At 55.1% G+C, this 20,959-nt stretch overlaps 1 protein-coding gene across 1 annotated transcript in view; it reads right to left on the bottom strand.

Annotated features, from left to right (window-relative positions):
- CD2H1orf198 (chromosome D2 C1orf198 homolog) overlaps window positions 1-20,959 on the bottom strand; it is a 30,677-nt gene that overhangs the window by 4,662 nt on the left and 5,056 nt on the right. The window contains exons 2-3 of the mRNA XM_086679696.1: window positions 11,830-11,880; window positions 1,891-2,424 (exon numbers count right to left, since the gene is read on the bottom strand). Coding sequence (XP_086535822.1) covers window positions 1,891-2,424; window positions 11,830-11,880 — 585 coding nt within the window. The remainder of the gene's footprint in view (window positions 1-1,890; window positions 2,425-11,829; window positions 11,881-20,959) is intronic.

Raw genomic sequence — 20,959 nt, 5'->3', positions numbered from 1 at the left:
GTCTGATTCCGCTTACGTGAGACGCGAAGAGTAGTCAAATTCACGAAAATATAAAGTAGGATGGCAGCTGCCAGGGGCTGGGGGGAGGAGGGAATAGGGAGTCGGCCGATGGGTGTGGAGTTTCATCTTCCCAGATGAAAGAGTTCTGTGGATGGATGGCAGCGATGGCTGCGTAACAACGCGAATGCATCTCGTGTCACGACCCCTGGGTCTGCCGTATACTCAATATGGCACGTGGTACGTTACATGTATTTAACCACAATAGACATTTTTCTACAGATGAGTTAACAGGGGGAAAAAAAAAAAAAGACAGCCAAAGAGTCTGCTAACATGGAGAAAACCAGCAAGGCACACACAGAGAAGGGCTTGTGGTGGGGTGGCCCCCAGGCGTGTCCATCTGCCTGGCCAATAGGTAACTTCCCCAGGCTCCAAAATCCAGACCCAATCCTAAAGACCACTCTTTTCCTTCCTCTGGCCATCTTCGTGTGGGAGCAGGTGGTCTCTTTTGATCCCTCCTGCCCTCCCCGCCTCGGGACTCACACAACGTGTCTGACTGCCAGGAAGCACTAGTGTTCCCCGGGGTGTGCCGTCCATCTCTGAGATGGACGGGACACAGGACCTGGTCTGTGGTCTCACCCACGTACGTGAGCTATCCATGATTTCCCCCCAGAAATGGTTCTCAGCCATGCCTGCACCCAAACTATGGCTTTGTTCATCGTAAATCCACGTCTCAAAACCAAGGCTTCCCGGGGCGCCCGGGTGGCTCAGCCGGCAAAGCGTCCGACTTCGCCTCAGGTCATGATCTCGCGGGTCGTGGGTTCGAGCCCCACGTCCAGCTCTGTGCTGACACCTAGCTCAGAGCCTGGAGCCTGTCTTTGGATCCTGTGTCTCCCTCTCTCTCTCTCTCTCTCTCTCTCTCTCTCTGTCCCTCCCGTGCTTTCTCTCTCTCAAAAATACATTAAAAAAAAAAAAAATTAAAAAAAATAAAAAAAAAAAAACAAAACCAAGGCTTCCCGGGAATTTGAAATATAATGACTTTTGGGGTTGTTTTGTTTGTTTGATACAATCCTCCAACACTAGATCCCTTTAAAGTCCTAACCAAACACTGGGCTTTCTCTTCACTGTCTCAGACCCACTGGTAAAGACAATGGTCGATTTCTTCCACAAAGAAATGGGAAAACACTCAGAAGGCACTCGCCCTTATTCTCCTACACCCTTATTCACCTTCACGACATACTCCTCCTCCTCACCCGGTGACCCTCTCAGATCTTTCTTTTGCTTCCCCCCCCAAAAGAACTCCTTCCTTAGGATTCCTCGCTGGACACATAACCCTACCCTGCTTGGAAACGAGTAGCCGCCAATCACTCCTTGAAGCGAGAGTTTCCTGCGGCAGTGTGGCCGCTCTTGGGGGAGGCTCAGGGGTCCTGCCTGCTTCCTCCGTGCCCCCTTTGGGGCATCCGCCGGTCCCCTCCTCCCCAACACCCAGCCCAACTTTATAGACCCCTCGGTGGAGGGGGGCGTCCGAAGCCCTCCCACACTGACCGCCTCCCCCCTGCGAGCTCCTGTGTTCACCGCCCTCCTGCGGTCCCTCCCCTACCTGCCCTCACACACGTGGGGAAAGGCAGCTGGCATCTGCGGCACACCACGAGTAACGGGCAACCAAGTCATGGCACCGAGATGGACCCACGAAACACGCCCCTGGCGGACTGGTCAGTCACCGCTCTCCCGATCCCAAAAGTCGCCCAAGGAGTGGGCAGCGGGAGGAAGGGGGAGGGGAAGAAGCAAGCATCTGTGGCCCAGATGCCCCAGATGCCCAGGGAGGGGCATCTGTGGCCCACCCGTCTTGTGGGAGGTCTCCCGGGGTCCCCCCCGGAGGAGGCAGCCACTCACCTGTGTAGGCATGGGTTCCGAGAACAGAGAGTCTTCTACGTCCTCCACGTCCTCCTGCCTGGCCTCGGGAGAGGAAAGCTTCCCCTCAGGCTCGGACGGGGTGGTGCTGGGGCGGGCCTGGACGGGCTGAGGTCTCTCGGGCTCGATGCTGACGCAGGGGAGGCCACGCTGCTCCTGGCGGAGGTTGCCGGGCCTTTCGGCCTTGGCCTCCCTGTCCTTCAGGGCGGGGTCCTGCCGGTAACAGGCAGGCAAGACCTTTTCACCCTTCTCCATGGACTTGATCTGGCTGGGGGTCAGCGACTGGAACTCGGCCTCAGGCCCCTCTCCCCGGGAGCGCTCGGCGTTGATCTTCCAGAAGGAAGCTTCCTCTTCCTTCCGGGCGGGACCCAGGGCATCCAGGCTGGAGGACTTGCCGCCCTGGGAGGGCCGGAGGGCCTGCGAGCCCTGGGAGGCTTTAGACTGCCTCGGCTCACCAGCCGGGCCGCTGCCCGGCTCTTGGATAGACAAGGAGCACACGCTGAACTCCATCTGACTCTGCAGCGGGGACACAGAAAGGAGAGAGTCAGCCTTACGATCCGGTGCAAGGGCTGCACCAGCTCCCACCTCTGTGCGCCCGGCAACATCAACACTGGGTGTCGTCCATCTGCCGAAACCGTCTGCCCCTCAGGACGGCCATCGGCCAACCCACCACACGGGAGCGCGGCCACCCAGGCCCCCAATGGCGCAGAGGCTCTGACTCACTGATGACTGAGGCCTCACTGCCTGGGGAGCAGAGCACCCCCTTGTCTTGTCGGGACTGATTCCAGCGCCTTCCAGAGGAGGAGCTGTCTGGCGGTGACCGCCCTCCCTGGGAAGGTGATTGAGAAGGTGCACGGCCCAGCCAGGCACAGCACAGCCGTGAAGGTCAACACCCGGCCCCCACCGCCCAGGCCCTTCGCTCCTGACCTAGGGCGGCGGGAGGGCGGACAAGCGTGAAAGAAACCAACCGAGCCAGACCCTGCTTTCCTGGACAAAACCACGAAGGTCAAGGGTGGGCCTGAGTGCAGCCTCGGAGACCCGACCCACCCGGCCTCGCCCGCTCTGCCTTCTCGAAGCCTGCTACAGAATGCACGCCTGTGTGCCCCAGTTCTCCTGTGGAAGCCCTAACTCCCAAAGTGACGGTAACAGGAGGTGGGGCCTTTGAGGGGTGATCAGTCTGAGATGAGGTCATGAGAGTGGGGCCCCCCACGATGAGACCGGTGTCCTTATCAACACAGACACAAGGGCAAGGATCTCTCTCCCACCGCTCACGGACACGAGGAGGTGGCTGTCCTGCAAGCTAGGAAAGCAGGTTCTCACCAGAACCCCGTCGCACTGTCACCTTGACCTCCCGGCCTCTACGACTGTGCGAAATGAACATCTGCTGTTTGACCCCCACCCCCCCGCCCCCGTATTTGTTGTGGCCTCACAAGCCAAGCAAGACCGTGTGTCACGCAGAGGGGTCCTCTGCTGGGACGCTCCCCGCTCAGCAGGGCTCTGCAGCTCTGACCTCATCCTGGTCCTGGAAGCCAGATGCCATCGCCCACCTGTGAGCCTAGGCCCCCGAGGCCAGGGCAGCGCCCCCACCCGGCCCGACTGTCCCAGAAATGCCTTCCTTGGTCCGAGACTGCTCAGCACGGCGGCCTCTAAAAACGCCAGTGCTGCTCTGTCCTGGAGAACAAATCATTAGATGGAAGGAATCCCAAGCCCCATCTCCAGGCCAGAGCACACGGACGGGGCCTCCCGGGCCTGCACAGCAAGCAGTCTCCCGCCTCAACCATCTCTAAAATCAATCTCGAACAATCTTGAACATTCCTCTCTTCCTCCCCACTTTGCTCTCAGATCCTCCTCTTCTTTTTTTTTTTTTTTTTTTTAAATGAAAGCAATGAAACTGAACGGATAATGCGCAGAGTCGAGGAATCAGGAAAAAAGCATTTTCTTTCTACCTTTTGCATTTTGGGGGAACCAGTTTCGTGCACGTATCATATGAGGCGGTGGTTCTGTTACGCATGTGATTTGGGGTGTTGTGTTTTCACTTACTCGTGAGCGCGGCCCACGGGGTTATGTGGTCTTTGTGACCATTATTTGTACTGTGTACAAGCTACTTCCCTGGGGAGCTGCCTCACCGTCTACTTAGCCGTTTTCTCACTCGCGGACAACCTGCGTCTTCTGACCTGTGTTCTTTCTTACCATTAAGGCTGCCACAACCACCTTCGTGCCTACAGCGCTCGCCCGTATGGACTTCGTTTCTTCAGATCGGCTTCCCGCAGTGAAATGTCAAGACACAAAAGCTTTACACCTTCCCTCTCTTGCGGTTCTAGGTGCATACCAGCCAGCTTGTTTTCCAGGGCTGCCCCGATTTCTAACGCCACCAGTCCAGCGATGTATCAGAGGATATTTTCAGTTACTGTTTCCATGTGGACACAGTGGAATTCAAAACGGTGCTAACTTAATGTACAAAACACAGTTCTTCGTTACTTGAAGGCATATGCCTTCGCTTGGTTTCACAAACTGGCCTGCGGTCTCAGTCTGACACTTCTCCAAAAGCCTGGGCTCTGGTGGCCACAGGTCACTACTCAAGGCTTGTAAATGAGATGTGATAAAGCCACGAGAAAAAACTACGTTCCAATCACGAGCACAGGTGCCCTGAAGCTCGCTGTTATGCCAAGGAAAAGACGTCAAAGCTCTGACGGTCGCGGGTGCTCGAGTGCGTCTAATGCATCGGGTGCTTTTTCGTTGTTGTTGGAGTGGGTTTGGTTTTTTGTTTTTTTTTTTTAAGTTTATTTATCTGGAGACAGAGGGAGTGTGAGTGGGGAAGGGGCAGAGAGAGAGAGGGAGAATCCCAAGCAGGCTCCGCGTGGTAAGCGCACTGAGTCCAACACAGGGCTCGAACTCCCGAAACCGTGAGATCGTGACTTGAGCTGAAATCAAGCGTCGGACTGAGCCACCCAGGAGCCCCTTGGGCTGGGTGTTTTGTTTTTTGTTTTAATTTTCATTCTACAGATGAGCAAATGGGACATGGGGAGCAATTCAGTGAACTGTCCAACCTGGATCCGGTCGTGCTGGGCATCACGCCAGGTATAGAAACCAGTGGCCACCAGGGATGACATCCACATAGACACCGGAGAGCCTTGCATACAGCAGGCCTTCTGTAAGTATGTTGATGATCTAATCTGACTTTCTAAAGGGCTGTTTTTGAATGAACCATTCTCAGTACTCTGCATATTTCCAAATTCCACAGTAGAATACAGGGAGCCTGTGGGCACAGACAGGACGGGTTTCTTTAAGTAAGCAAGTTGCTAAAGATACCTCGGAAGTGGAGACCAAGGCTTAGAATGGCGTTGACTTTGATCTGGAAATTGCAACGTAAGGAAGGCACTTAAAAGCGAACACTTCATCAAGCCTTGGGCTTTTTTAGGATCAGCAATTTCTCCAGTGGGATCTCTGCTCAGAAGGCTCTGGAAGGCTAGGCTGAGCAACTGTCTACGTGGAAGGCAGCCACGGACCGAGCCAGGGATGCTGTGGAGAGGAGGCAGTCACAGTGGTTCCCAGACTGCTTCAGGCCATCGCTGGAAAGGCGCCCAAGCAGCACTGGCTGGATGTGACATCCTTGAATGCAACGACAGAATGACGGAGGCTGTGCCCATGGCGCCTTGGGCAATCGGAGACCGAGCGGCACTCCTCGAGGGACAGTGCCACCTGGTCAGAAGTCTGCATGGGGCGTTGGCAATAGTCCCAGTGGGTCCCCTCTGGGCTCTGGCTCCTCTCACGCCTTCCTGCTCGCGTTCCTCTGGCCACCAGGGGCCTGGCTCATGGTACCTGTTGTCCACAGCAGGGACACGTAGCAGAGCCGGGGTGAATGCTACTCTGGAGCCCCCATTTTGGGTGCCCAGTGTCAGGTCATGGACTCTGGGCTGCAAAGCTCCCCCCCCAAGTAGTGTGGCCAAGCCACCGTCCTGTCCTGTGGACTTCGTCAGAGCCTGCAGTCCGGAGACTGCTGGGGACTGTCCCCTATGCCTTCCACCAGGCCTCTGAAGGCTATGCCATAGCAGAGGTTCTGAGAGACAGGTGCGAGGGGTGCCCTTCTGACACTGGAATGGGTCAGTGAGCAGGACGGGGACGGCCCTGCCTCGTGGAACTGACAGGTCTAATAAGGGGGCCTCTTGTGGACCCCGTGATGACCACCGGAAGGTGGAAAGTGCAAGGATAACGAAGTTCCAGATGCCGCTTTCTTATTTCTGGGAAGAAGGCTGTTTTTTTTGGGGTGGAGAAAGCGCCCTTGGGAAGGGAGGCGGCGTCGGCCGCGTCCACCAACGCTGGGCGACATCGAGCCGGGGCCCGGCAGAAGGACGCGGCCTGGGAAGAGCAGCCAACGGGTCAATGACTCCAGCTCGCCCACCCGGGGACGGACGGGAAGTCAGGGCGGGGGAATCCGACTCTGCAGTCTCACGCAATCTTTGAGACGGGAGATGGGGGAGTAAAGGGGAAACCCCCCCCCCGCCCCGGCCCCCATCGCAGCAACGGTGACAGCTCATCACCCCCCACGTCCCGGGCGCTAGCTAAAGCCCGAGGGAGGACGGCGCGGGAGGATCTCGTCCGGCCAAGCCAGGACTGGGCGTCAGTCACCCCATGTGGGGAACTGGGTCTCAGCTGGCCGCGTCCGTTCTAAAAACAGAAAGACCACAACCGAGCCCAGGATCTATTTTTACGCCCCGCTCACTGGAGAGGAATGTGTAATATTTCAGTAAAGGGGGAGCGCGTGCAGCCAAAACTAACTGTTGGGCTTGGCAGCGTCCGACCCATCGAAATTGTTGAGACAAAGGCTACAGAAGCGTTGTCAGGAAACATCCTAGTTTACTGGAGCAAATCTGAATAAGCCCACAAGCCATCTAGCATTTATTCTCCCACCTCCTCCTCCAAAGAAGGAAAGAGGAGGAGAAGGTATGAAAAACTTTTAGAATCACAAAACCAGGAGAAGTGACAGCCTGACAGGGAAGGCACGGCAGGACTTGGCCACTGGGGACTTGGCCACTGGGGACGTCAGACCCTCCGGGCCCGTGGGGGGAGGGGCAGGGCCTGGTGGATTCCCCGCCCCCAACCCCCAGGCACTGGGCTCGGACCAGGGGCTAAATTACATACTCCTATGCTTTTCCCAGGGAGCAAGGGGACCTACAGACGCGTGGATTAATCCTGCTCCAGCCCCCATGCCCGTATGTCGGGCAGAGTGAGCCTGGGGAAAAACCCAACAGAGGCCCAACAGCTGGGAGGTGCACCAGGGCCCCGGGTGCCGAGTTTCCAAGGTTCAGGGGCCAATGACAGCCTCCACTGCCCCCCCCCTCCCCCCGCCCCGCCAGGGGCTCATCATCTCACGGGGACAACAGTAGTAATGCCATATTTTCATCTAAGAGGCAGCCAGGTTGCTACGGCACAGCTTATGTATATGGTCCTGGGCCCGGATGTCTAGTCCACACCCCGCACTCTATGCCTTGATTTACTTATCTGTAAAACGGGGCTGTTGTGAGGCTCACACGAGAGAAGGCACGGTAGGTGCTCAGCAAAGATGGGGGGCATGGGAGCCGTGGGAATCAGAAGAACGCGGGTTTGCAGCGCGTCTGGAGGACAGACTAGATCCTCACAGATGGATGGGGTGGGGGGTGAGCAATGGCACTGAGGCAGGAAAGGCCATGGCTCCTGGGGCACGGGGCTGAGGGCCACAGGACATACCAGCCGGAAAGACCCCTGGGGCCAGAGGTGCAGGGCTAGGGCCACTGGGCTGAAGGAACAGACACATCCCTCCACACACAGAGAGACCCAGGAAAGGTCAGGGTGCCACAGGGCTCAGCTCTGACTCTCAGGAAGGTGAGCCAGGGTCAGAACGGGTGCTGGGAGGCAATGAGGAGGGAGCCGTGACTGCTGGGCAGAGATGGGGGTCTCGGCGAAGAAGGTCCGGGGACCTCAAGCAGCACAGGAGTCAGGCTGGGACGGGGGCACAGGGTGGCTCCAAACTGTCACTGGCAGTAAGGAGAGAAGGCAAGCAGAGCTACAGGCTGGAAGCAAGGGACTCCTCTAGGCACTGAACACCCTGACGGGATGCCCTTCTGTCCCGCCACGGGCGGGAGCCACCCGCAAGCCAAGATTGCGCTCCAATCTCTCTCCGTGGATTCAAGCCGCCTGCCAGTTACAGCGTTCTTCGAGCCCCTGCCCAAAACCCTGACCCAGAGCAAGAGCAGGGACCCTGATCTCCCAGGGGCGAAAGAATTCAACGTGTGTGCTCATCCCGGACCCAGAGCACACAGCACACAGGAAGTGTGATATCATTCACGGATCTTTCAAAAATTCAGCACAAAGCCTCCTAAGTGCCTACTCTTCTTCCCAAGGAAGGGGCGGGAAGGTCTCCCTACTCTGGGAATGGTTTATATTGGCCCTCAGAGACCTTTTGATGCAGAAGGAAATCAACGAACCCATCCCCACCAGCCAACTTACCATCCCCAAATAGGCAATGCGCGCTGGGAGGAGGACCAAGACGGACAGAAAGAAGCCAGACATCTGGGGCAGGGGGAGGAGTGCATGCTTTGAAGGGGGGGTTGTCCCTAGAGCCCAGCAACCCAGCGCCAGGGCCTGACCTCCCTCTGCAGACATCTCCTCTAAACTCCCCAGCCCAGACCCACCAGGGAATGCCAAGAATCCTCTCTGCTCCCTGCCTCCCCTCTCTGGAGCATTCCAAGCGCTGAGTTTCTTCCTCTTAAAAGATCAGTAGCATGAGAAAGGAATCCACCGAGGGGGGCCCACAGGCTGACAGATGGATGGGAAAGATAACGGCCAGCTCACCCCCAGCTGGGGTGGGCAGTTCTCCCTCTGAGCCTCCCCTCCGTGCTGGAAGAGGGCAGAGAAACAGGGGCGCCAGGGCAGCTCAGTCTCAGAAGGACGCGCCCCAGGCAGGGCGGGCTGAGCTGGAAGACAAAGCAGGACTTGAACAAGGGGGTACTCTTCCACAGACCATTCTGCACTTGGCCCCCAGCCCTCAAGGGCACTCCCGATCACAGCTGCTTTCCACTGGGGAGGGGACTCCTGGCCCCCGAGCACAGGGCCAGCTCACTCTCCGTGGGTGGCACCCCCATGGGCTGGCCTAAACGGAGGAGCCCACACAGAGTTAACAACGATTGGTCAAGCCCCTGGCATTCTCAGTTCTGCCAACAGTCAAGACCCTCGGTCAGGCTGACCCTGGCCTCGGATGACATGACTGCCAGGCTAAGATAAGAAGTCAGAGCAGAGAAAGAGTTGGTGAGTGAACAAGGCCAACAGAAGAACGGCTGGGGGAGCCCTGCCCAGCCTGCTGAGCCCCAGAATCATAAGCAAATAAATGTCCGCTTTGGGCCATGGAGCTGTGGGGTAGTCTGTTACGCATCAACAGATAACTACTGGAGAGCAAGAGAACCCGCTGCTGGGCCCCGAATCCCACGCCTGGAGATCAGGGCCGCCTAAAACCACCTCCTGTTCGCAGCTCTCCAAAGAGGGTCTCACCAGCCCTCAGGGAGAGTGTGACGACGCCCGAAAAGCAAGGAGGCAGGGCGGGGAGGTGAGTGGTGGCACTTTCTAGAACTCAACGCTGACTTGTGCAAACAGAGTGGAGCCGAGCCTCTCTGCTCTCTGGAATGTTCTCTGCTTTGTCTCTACAAGGTTCTAACGCTAAACTCTGTAAGTCCAACTTCCAGAGATCAAACCAAAAGGTGAGGACCCCGAGTGAGCCTGCCCACTGGTTACGTAAGCTGGTTCTCTGCAAAGGGGGCAACACCGATTAACTTCCAGAGGCTTCTTGACTGACAAGGTGCCTGGGGGACCTGGCTGGCAGATGTGGACCCTCAGCACCAGCACAGGGTGTGATCTGTGTGGGACAGTTAGCTGTCCTCGTTCTCGTTCACCTATGCCCCACACTGGCCCTGGTGGCTGAGCCCAATCTCGGCACCTGATCCAACCACTGCCCATCCTTGGCCCAGACTGTCACTGCAGCAAGTTAATAACAGATGGAGTGTCCTGTCCCCAAAATAGCAGGTTCAGTACTATTTCACAAAGTAAATTCTTAATAGAGGTGATATTCTCATGGGGCATGAGATGGACGCAGAGCGTAGGCCGTCATCACTCTTTTGGCCTCTGTGCCTTCGTCGCTGTGATATCCTCAAACGTAGGACCCGGTCTGGGGAAGTCTGTGCTGCTTTCTGGACTACTGCGTCCGAGGCTGCTTGGTCCCACCCTGCAGAGCGTCTATTTGTCTGTTACCGGTAGATATCACCGGCAGGGTTAGTGCTCCTCAGTTATTCACCGGGGAGCCCAAAAAGAAGACTGCTGCTCCTGGCTGAACACCAACGTGACGATGCAGTCTCTACCCACCCACAACTTCCCTGACAGTGTCACTAGACAGGGGATTCCTCGCTGGTTTCAGGAGCCACTGTGTTTCCAGGCTGCTCCTGGATGTCCTTCGACCGGGGTCCAGATCCCTAGGGAGACCCCAGCTTCCAGGCACACCGTTTCGCTCGCGCTGCCCTCTGCACAGACCTAGATTACTCATCTGCAGTGGAAATAAAACACGGGCACATGCTGGGTGCAGACGTAGGATGTTCAGGACCCCATGTAAAGGTGTGCTAAAGGCAGCGGGCATCCGCACCCGCCAGGTGGACGCGTACACCTGCATTGACAACACATATTTCCAAAACCGCTTCCCAGCTCTCACGCGAGGACCGGGTCGTGCACCTCCCCATCTGGGGACGCCTCAGGTCACACGGGGCCCACTCAGCAGCTCTGCCTGTAGGCAACAGCGCCCCCTGCCCTCGTCCGCCGGAACCCTGTCAAATGTTCCAATTTCAGACACAGGTCCCCCCACATGAGGGCTTCCCGGGTGTCTTGTGGACCCCCTCGCTGCCCTGCCCCGCTCTGACCCACCCTCTCCGCAGGCCCCTGCGTGCCCATTTCCGCTGGGATGAGCAATGTGGGCCCAGCCAACGAGCCCCTGCAAGAACAGGCACTTCAGAGCCCTGATCTGACCTCAAGTCTGAGCCCCGTTCCAGGCACACTGCCGTCTTCGTCACCCCATTATGGGGAGAACCCTCCGACACGCAGCACTAAACGTTCTAGACTCTTGCTCGTTTTAGTTGGGTTACAGACACCTGCCTTTTGGTTGCTTGGCCCCCTACTAACGCACTTCTACCGGAGCAGCGAGGCAGGACGGGGGGGAAATAGACAAAGTCCGTTAAGCTTGACGCCATGAATCAACTCTAGCAATAATCATCACCTATCATCATCATCACCATCAAAGTGAACAAGGGATTAGGGGTTAGCGATCCAAGCTGCACTGTACCGCTAACACCTGTCCATGTGTATCCACTGCCTCATCAACTTCACAGGCTTCCAAGAGTGTATGTCCTTTTTTCCTCCCTACCTGCCGCCCCCAGGACTGTCACGCCTCCAGGCAGACTCTTGCAGGCAATTTTGATAGATCTGCAGTCTCATCTCTGCCACTGTCCCTCTCCTGCCCGTACCCTGAGTTCATTTTAATAACGCCTGCCCCCCCCCCCCAAAAGCTTCTCTCCAAGCTTTGCTTTACGGAGCGCCCCCACTAAGGTGCTGAGTACTGGTCAGCAGAGCCAGGAGCAGAGAAAGCCCCGGATGGGGCTGACTCTGCTTTCCCAGGACGGCCAGGGTCCTGGTCAAGGGGCGACGACTTTAATTCCGTCACGATGCCCCCCCACAGGTTTCCTAGCTCATCTCCACGGTCTCCCCTCCTCTCCTTTTCCACCAGCAGGGGGGCATCACCTGCAGCAGGATGGTGGGGCCTCCGCCTTCTGAGTCCACCGAGAGCTACAAGAAAAATACACAACCACGCCATTCTTTTTCAAAAGGACAAACAAATCTAAATTTAATCCAACTTACCCTAGTTTCCCAGGAGAAAGGGGCAGAGTGCTCATCTTGCCAAGTTATGTCCTGAAATAAAAATGCGAGAATAAATATGAAACCCAAACCCAAACATACCCCATGCAAACATCCACCCAAGGCCACAGGGTAAGTAAGACTTAGGACTCATCCCAACTCCTGGCTTGGAGCAAGCCTGATGTTTGGGTGCTCTGCGTAGCCTGCACTGACCTTCTCAGTCTGGCCTCACCCTCACCTTTTTGGAGGTGGCCAGGCATGCCCCTCCCCCACCCAAAGGAGGCTCAGTGAATGAATGGGAGGGAGGCCCTGGGGGAGGGGGGGCAGAGGGGGAGGGAATCGATGATCAGGATGTGAGCAGAAAGGGGAAGGGGCTTTACAGATTGAGCCTCGGCTCTAGGAGGACTAGACATTATGGGAAGATGAGGCAGCCTTCGGAGCCTCCATTTCCTCATCTGGAAGAAGAGAATCACGCTTCCCTTGCAGGGCTGTTGTAACGATCAACATGGGAACAGAATGTCAGGCAATAACCCTCCAGCCAAAGCCAGTGCGGCTGAGGCTCCGTGCCCCACCCCCCCCATGTGCCCAGCAGAGATCTCGAAAGGGCCGACTGGCAACATCAATGAACATCCCCATTTAGTACAGGTGCCTACTGGTAAGGAGAGCTCTGAAGTCACCCCCGCGCTCCCCAGCAGCACACGATGGAAAGCGCCCTCCAGAACCGGAACTGAGAATCTGACCTCGGATCCAACGTGTTTTGCACACTGGCCTGAACAAATGAGGGGAACGTCGCCTTTTCCTGGCTACCCTCTCCGAGCCCCCAGCCATCTTCCTGTGCTACCAAACGTCTCCTCTGTGCCTGCTTCCGCTGGGGATATTTTCGGAACCGAAAGTTGGGACACGCTGAAAATGGGTTAAAGTATTTTAAATTGGGACGGTCCTGGGGGCGCCTGGGTGGCTCAGTCGGTTGAGCATCCGGCTTCTGCTCAGGTCACGGTCTCACAGTTTGCGAGTTCGAGCCCCACAGCGGGCTCGCCGCTGTCAGCCTGTCAGCACAGAGCCCGCTCCGTCTGTCCCTCTCCTGCTTGTGCTCTCCCCCAAAATAAATAAATATTAAAAAAAAAAATTGGGACGGCCCTTGCTTAAAGCACCCCCGCTAAGAGAGGTCCTCCCCCCATAGGTGCTCCCACCCCCAGAGTTAGGCCATCAGGCTCTGTCCCCCTCTGGGTCTGCGGATGCCCTACTTTGGGAGCAGCGCTGTCCCCACCTTAGCCTCTGGGCCGGTTTGCATCGGCCCCATGAGCCTGGCTCTCAGGGCAAAAACTACTAATGAGCTAGAACGTGGGCCACTGCCCTGCCATTTGGAGCTCCAGCTAAACCCCAGGTTTACAAACTCAGTTTACAAACTCTTGTCCCTCCAAAAACGGAAGTGGGCCACCAGGAGGAATGTGAACCAACGGGCCTTTGTGACAAGAGAGAGGGGCTGCAGGCCTAGCTTCAGCGGCAGGGGATTCCTGTGTCCAGCCCAGCCTGTGTGTGCGGAGGAGGGCACAGCCGAGCCAAAGGACCTGAAAGTCTCCCAAAGTCTATGAGCTCAGGAAGCTCTAAGCTCCTCCTAGAATAATAAAACAAGAAGGATTTTTTTCCTACGTGGGGAAAGTGAAGGAGGCTCATGGCACTTACGTATCATTTATTCTGGATTTGGAGCTGTGGGGGCAAAGGAAAGGGAAATCCACTGGCAAACGTGGTCCTTCCAACCCGAGGTGGGACAGCCCGGGGAGGCCGCCCCAGTGGACAGAGGAGGTGCGCGGAGATTAACTGGGCAGGCAGAGCACAGAAGGGAGCAGACCCAGTGGCCAAGGGCATGCTGGAGCCGGACTCCCCTTATCATGGGCTATGACCTAGCCTTAAATATTAGCTACACGGCTGAGATCGGCCAAAATGAAAACACAGCTTTTGGCTTTGCAAGGTAAATGAGCGCAGACTCACAGGAGCACGGACTGAGCCGGGAGCCTGGTGAGCCAGCAGTCACCAGTGGCTGCAGCCCATGTTAGCTGAAATTCCAAGGGGGTCGAAGACAGAGAGGGGGTCCCACCGTGAACCCTCCCCAACTTGGTGTCAGGTCAACAGTCTTTTGTTTGCGGCCAGCAAGAAACTCAGTCGAGGGGCAAATTCCTTAGATTTCTGCAATCCTGAGCTCATAAAAATACTAAAACGCCTAACAAGAATAAACACGCCGAGCACAAATGTTGCGGAAGCTCTGATGTCAGCCGAGGCCGCACGCTCCAGTGCTGGGAAGAGGCTCCCCGGGCAGCTGGATGCAAAAGGGCCTCAGAACTGCAGAGTGGCGGTGCGGGCACACACAGTGTTCTCTTTTCTTCCAGTCCCGCGATGACCAGCAGGCAACCAAAACGTGGCCAGGCATGCGCTGGTGGATGCCCACACGTGCTTTCTGTAGGGGTTGCTTGCAAGGCGCCCCCGCCAGCCCTCCTGGTGCCCGAGACCGGAAACGATCGAAGCTCCAAACCACGCCTGCCGCTTAGACCACGGGATGTCATGGAGTGGGGGCTCGGTCGTGGCCCAGAGCTACCCTCACAGTCAAATTCCTCTCCACGAGGGAGGTCTGTGCCAGAGACGGCGCCGCATCTCTCTGGAAACGACTTCCTCTCTGCAGCACGGCACAGGAAGAAGCCTAGAAGTCACTAGATCCCAAAAGAGCAGGGCAAAAAGCAGAAGGGAAGCCACCGAGAGCCACAGGACACACAGCCCCTGGAAATTAACACGTGGGAGGCTCTGCTCTTCGCCACGTGGCTCCAAGGACTCCCGGATGCACAGGCACCAACTAGTCTTTCCTCTGACATCCCAGAGGCCCTGATTCGCTCTTGCTGGAAAATATTCGCCCAACGTAATGTTCACCTCCCAATGGAGAAAGTACTTTAAAAAAAATAAATAAATAAAAAAGAATGTCTATTCTCTGCCCGTAGTACCAGAATGCATATTTGCACAAAATCTCCGGCATTTACTTTACTGTTTGGGAAAAGAATGGAGGCCGGAGTGTTTTAAGATCTCTGTGGGGCCCCCGTTTCGGAGGCCGCAGTCAGCCGTGGGCTGGAGTGGGCTCGCGCCAACCCACGCAAAAGTGGACTGTGAGAGGTTTAGGGATTTTTTAACCTGGTGTTAAACATAGCCATTATTGGGGCGCCTGGGTGGCTCAGTCGGTTAAGCGTCCGGCTTCAGCTCAGGTCACCATCTCGGGGTCTGTGAGTTCGAGCCCCGCGTCAGGCTCTGGGCTGATGGCTCAGAGCCTGGAGCCTGCTTCCAATTCTGTGTCTCCCTCTCTCTCTGCCCCTCCCCCATTCATGCTCTGTCTCTCTCTGTCTCAAAAATAAACGTTAAAAAAATTAAAAGAAAAAAAACATAGCCATTACTATTATTAAAAGAATTAGGGGCGCCTGGGTGGCTCAGTCGGTTAAGCATCCGACTTCGGCTCAGATCATGATCTCACGAAGCAGCCACTTGAACAGATGCTCGAACGCCGGTACGCACGGCCGAGTTACGCGCCCGGGAGCCAGAACGTGAAAACAACGCAAACGTCCGTCAACAGATGAACACACAAAATGGGACAAACACACCCGGTAGCAGAATACTACTCAGCTTTCTAAAGGAAGGAAATTCTGAATCAGGCTACAACCTGGATGAACCTTAAAGACATTCTGCTAAATGAACGTGCCAGTCACCCAAGGGCAGATGTCATATGCCAGCTATTTGAGGTACCCAGACGAGGCAAATTCACGGAGACAGGAAGGAGAACAGAGCTCACCAGGGGGCAGCTGGAATGGGAAATCATTGTTTAAAGGATTCAAAGTTTCTTTTTTTTTTTTTAATGTTTACTTATTTTGAGAGAGAGAGAGGCACAGAGAGAGAGAGAGAGGGAGAGAGAGAATCCCAAGCAGGCACCACCCTTTCAGTGCAGAGCCTGACGCAGGGCTCGATCCCACGAACTGTGAGATCATGACCTGAGTGGAAATCAAGAGTCACTCTTAACCGACTGAGCCGCCCAAGCAGCCCTGGATTCGGAGTTTCTGACGGGTGATGGTAAAGTTCTAGAAATAGAGAGTGCTAATGGCTGCACAGCAGTGTGAATATACTAAACGTATACTTAAAAATGGTTAGAAGGGTCCATTTTATGTTATGTATATTCTCCCACAATAAAGAGATCTGAAAAGGCTACGTACTGGATGAGTCCAACTGTATGCGTTCTGGAAAAGGCAAAATCACAAAGACAGTAAAAAGATCTGTGGTTGCTGGAGTTCGAGAGAGGGCAGAGCGCAGAGGATTTAGGAGCAATGAAAACACTCCATACCATATACTGTAGCGATGGATCCTGTTCTCAAAACCTACAGAATGTGCCCCATCAAGAATAAACCCCAATGTCAACCACAGGCTTTGGGCAACGACGATGTGTCGAGTAGGCTCATCCACTGTAAAAAACGTCCCACTCTGGCGGCCGATATTGACAGTGGGGGAGGCTGTGCACGTGTGGAGGGAGGGGTTTTCCACTCGTTTTGCTAAGAACCTATCTCTAAAAAATAAAATCTGTTTTTCAAAAAAAATGTCCCCCCTGAAAAAAAAAAAAACTCTACAAAAGTCAAGAATGCTCAAAACTCAGCACTTCCTAATTAATTACCGTGGTGCCTCTGGCTACTACCTAAGGTCTTCGGGTTAAAAGTCGTGGTCAGAGAATGATTTCTCTGTAAAAGTCGTGACTATTCTAAAATTATTCCGGAATGAGAAACTCTGGACTTAAAACTGACTTCAAGTATGGTGAAATTTTACAAATATCAACCTTTCCTCTTAATGAACCGGGTTAGACACGACTGAGCATTTATTCTTTTGTAACTTTCTTTCCGCTTTCAGGGCCAGCGAATTTTATCGTTGTGTCTCAAGCGTGTGGGGCCGATGGCACCTGTGGACAGCACTGTCTGCGCTGGGTGTCCCTTAGGTCCTCTACAGGCCCACCCTAAGAAGGAGGCCGACCCGGAGGCATGGGCTATCTGAGGTGGCCTCTGATCTCCCACCGCACAAGGCCAGGCCACTAAGGGCCAGCAGACAGGAAGCCGCACCTTTTCTGGAACATCGGAAAAACCGTTTCTGAGACCCTGCAGCACTTGGGAAGTCTAGGCTACACCCTGGGCCTCTCTGAGGGCTGGGGGCCTGTCTGCCACCTTGGCCCGAACAAACTGCACCCTCTCTGTGGCAGGCACACCTGTCCCAGGTATTCGATGGGAATGGCTCCTTCCCACGTGCCTGGGGTTCACGCAGGCACTGATCACAGACACCAGACTCCAGACACTCTCAAGGGGGCCGTACCCCAGCCGTTCCCGGGCCTGACTGTAAATTGGCGTCCCCTAGGATGCTGTTACAACCGGCAGAACCTGCAGGTCCCATCTGCCCCAGTTTTACAAACGCTAACAACTCCCTAGGTAATTCTAATGTCGCCGTTCCACGGGGCGGCTTACCTGGTTCCGCTCATCATGAGACGCCAGACTCCCCACACGTCGTGAGCGCTTGGCCACAGGGCCACCCCAGGTTGCCCGCGCCTGCGGACCTCCGGGGCAAGGGGCCCGCCTCTGTCTGCCCACTCCACACCACGTGCAGTGGTGCCCTCAGTAACTACTGCTAGGTGGCTCTCATCATCCCCAGACAGGACCTCCTCCCAAACCCACCCAGGGTTCAAGCTGCTCTCACGAGAAGCCCGGGCCTTCTGGGCCAGCTTTCTCCCATCCTACTCTGGAGCAAGGCGAGACCAGGGCTCTGCGCATTAGTATAATCACCCGAGGCAAATGAACAGTCTCCTGATATGCTGCAAGGCTCCAGCATAATGCAATTCGCATTTGAAAACATTCATTCCCTTATTCCTCCATATGCATTCAAAGATGACCTACGAAACGAGTGCAGCTGCATTTCTAACGACACTGTTGCATACCTACGGGAAGTATGCAACCGTTACGGACGAAACACTCTCATCTGCTGGAGTCAGAACATCCTCAGAACGTAGGAATACAGTGCACGGTTGGCTAAATTTCAGTGCCAACGGGAGTTAGAATCCCAACCACCGAGCATCCCAGAAATAGACGTGCTTCTTGAGTAATTCAGAAGCAGTGTCAGGATCCTGGAACATGGCAAGGTGCTCACTGGAACCACACGTCGTCACTGTGTTCCTGAAGTCCCTAAATTAGAGGAGATTCTGGTTGACAGATGGTGGCACCTTGACTTAAAGGTAAAAAATTTAAACTGTGAGATACCATAGGTCAGAGAAATCAGGCTCAGCCGGCAGAGCCTGGAGAAGGGGACAGAAACTCCCCTCTGTCGCTGACTGTCGCGGCCCTCTAGTGATGTCACGTGGTCTGGGCTTCCCGGCACATCCAGCACGGAGCACATTGTCCCTGGGGAGCTGTTCCGTGTCAGCAGCAGCACGGTAGAAGCGGGTGAGACAATCCCACTCCGTGGTATGCAACCAGACAAGTTGAAAACCTACATCCGCACAGAAACCGGCACGCAGATGTTTAGAGCAGCTTCACTTGTAATTTCCAAGACTTGGGAAGCAACGGAGATGTCCCTCAGCAGGTGCATGATAAATACACCGCGGTTCCCCCAGACAATGGGTTGTTATTCGGCGCTACAAAGAAATGAGCTATCAAGCTGTGAAAGGGCCTGCGACGCGTATTACTCGATGACAGAAGCCAATCTGAAAATGCTACAGACTCTCTGGCTCCAACTACGTGACATTCTGGAAAAGGCCAAACTATGGAGACAGTACCGAGAGCGGGGCTTGGGGATGGGAGGGACGACCAGGCGGAGCACAGGATGTTTAGGGCGGTAAACTATGCCGTTATGATGGCTACGTGTTGTCATACGTTTGGCCTGACCCACTGAATGCTCACAAGAGTCAGCCCCAACGTGAACTACTGACTCTGGCGGATGCTGATGCATCAGTGCGGGTTCATCCAAGGTAACAGGTGCACCACTCTGAGCGGGGCTGTTGGGGGGGGTGCGGGTGCTGTGTGTACGTGGGGGCAGGGAGAATACAAGAAATCTCTGTACTTTCTGCTCAGTTTTGCTCTCAACCTAAAACTGCTCTAGAAAACAAAGTTTACTTTAAAAAAAAAAAAAAGACAGGGGAGTGAGGAAGAAGAACGATTAAAATATGCCCTTTCTTTCAACCAACAGCTTCTTTTTAGGGACCATTATTTATCTACTTATGGGATCGATGCTTTTCCCTCTGACGTGTCATATATTTAACTCTGCTGAGATAGGAGGGTTTCCATAAACGCAAGGACAAAACTTCAGTCCCCACAACGGAAAGGCAGCTAGGACTGAACTAGCGGGCAGGTTCCACAGGGAACACAAAGTCAGACACAAAAGCTGGGTGCCACGGCGGTAATGCGAGCAGGGGGAGGGGGAAGAGAGTTTGAAGGCAACAGACAGAAAGGTCTAGGGGCACCTGGGTGGCTCAGTGTGTTAAGCATCCGACTTCGGCTCAAGTCATCATCTCATGGTTCCTGAGTTCGAGCCCAGTGTCGGGTTCTCTGCTGTCAGCACAGAGCCTGCTTCAGATCCTGTGTCTCCCTCTCTCTCTGCCCCTCCCCAGCTTGTTCTCACTCTCTCTCAAAAATAAATAAACATTAAAAAAAAAAAAAAAAGACAGATCTGGTCTTTATTATTAAAAAACAAAAAAAACCAAAAGGATTTTCTTCTCCAGAATTAAGGGACTCTCTTGAGAGTGTGAAAATGACTGCTGTCAATGAGACAGGACTCCAGACCTGCCCACATGCTTCCCAGCTCTGCCCCACCCCCTTCCCTGCACACCCTCCCACAGGAGCCAGGGAGAGGACCACAGGCTCCCTTAGCTCCCAGGGCCCACCTGCTCAGTACCCTTCCTCTCCTACGTGGGGTAGCAGGCCAGGTGCTAATCCCGGCAAAGAACCTTCCCAAAGGGGAAGCGTGAGGCGGAGGCCCAGCAGCCTCCCCCTCGCGGCCCAGGAAACGGATCTGAACTCAGGGCCACATTCTCAACTCCTGTCCAGAGCCGGGGCACAGAAACCCAGGTCCCAGGATGCAAAAAGCCACGTGGACCCTGTCATCTTTTCTAAAACATGCCTGGCTCTACCAGACAGAAGGTGGGAATCGTAATTACACATTCCACCTTCCTTAAAGAACAAATCCCAAATACTGAGAAAGCAACTCTCAGATTTCCCACTTATTTTTTTAGTTTCTTATTTTTTATTTTCTGCCAAAGGCTGAAACAAGAAAAGACCAAACTGCTCCAGGGGAAGGGTCAGAGGGGTCCGCGCACGTTACGGGTCTGCTGTCAGGCCATCACATATCCAACCTCAAACCTGATGAAGGTGTTAATACTTGAGGAAAGTTCTAGAAGGACACTACCAACTGCTTCACAATGCTGCTCCTGCATGGTTTGGATTTCTGAACAGTAACATACAGGTACACGATTTTACGTATTTTGTAACAATTTAATTAGTTAATTTTTTAAAAGACACAAGCAAGGGGTGCCTGGCTGGCTCCGTCAGCAGAGTGTGTGGCTCTTGATCTAAGGGTCATTGAGTTCGGGCCCTAAGTTGGGTATCGCGGTTACTAAGAAAAATAAATAAACTTAACAAAAAAAAAAGAAAAAAATCTAGGCTGGCCAGCCTGCACCCTGAGGAGGAGGAAAAAGCCCCGAGGACGCTGAGCACAGACAGCAGCTTCGCCAGGTTTGCCGAACCGGGATATTCCATGCTGAGCCCCTGGCCTCGGAGGGCCCCCCCCCACCCCGCAATCACTTGTGGGAAAGGCTGGGAGCAAGGGCGAGAGGGGTGGGGGAGGGGGGGTTGGCAAGGCATGGACCCCCAGAGGCCCGAGAAGTGCAGGATGGGCAGAGGGTGTCAAGGGAGTCAGGGAGGCCAAGGCTCAGCCCCAGAAATGAGGTGAAGGCGGAGGGGGGCAAGGGGGCAGCCAGCCAGCCCCCAGATCCCTGCGGGAGGAGGCCGGAGGCGGGTGCCCAGGAGGGACACTTCCTTCCCACAGCGGCTGGTCTTGCTGTTCGAGAGGGGGTGGTGCTGTGTGGCCCCAGGGC

The sequence above is a fragment of the Puma concolor genome, chromosome D2 (assembly GCF_028749965.1).
Source record: "Puma concolor isolate L17-30 chromosome D2, mPumCon1.1.hap2, whole genome shotgun sequence".
Lineage (NCBI taxonomy): Eukaryota > Metazoa > Chordata > Mammalia > Carnivora > Felidae > Puma > Puma concolor.
Note: the sequence above shows the minus strand (reverse complement) of the source record. Positions and strands in the feature narration are given on the sequence as shown.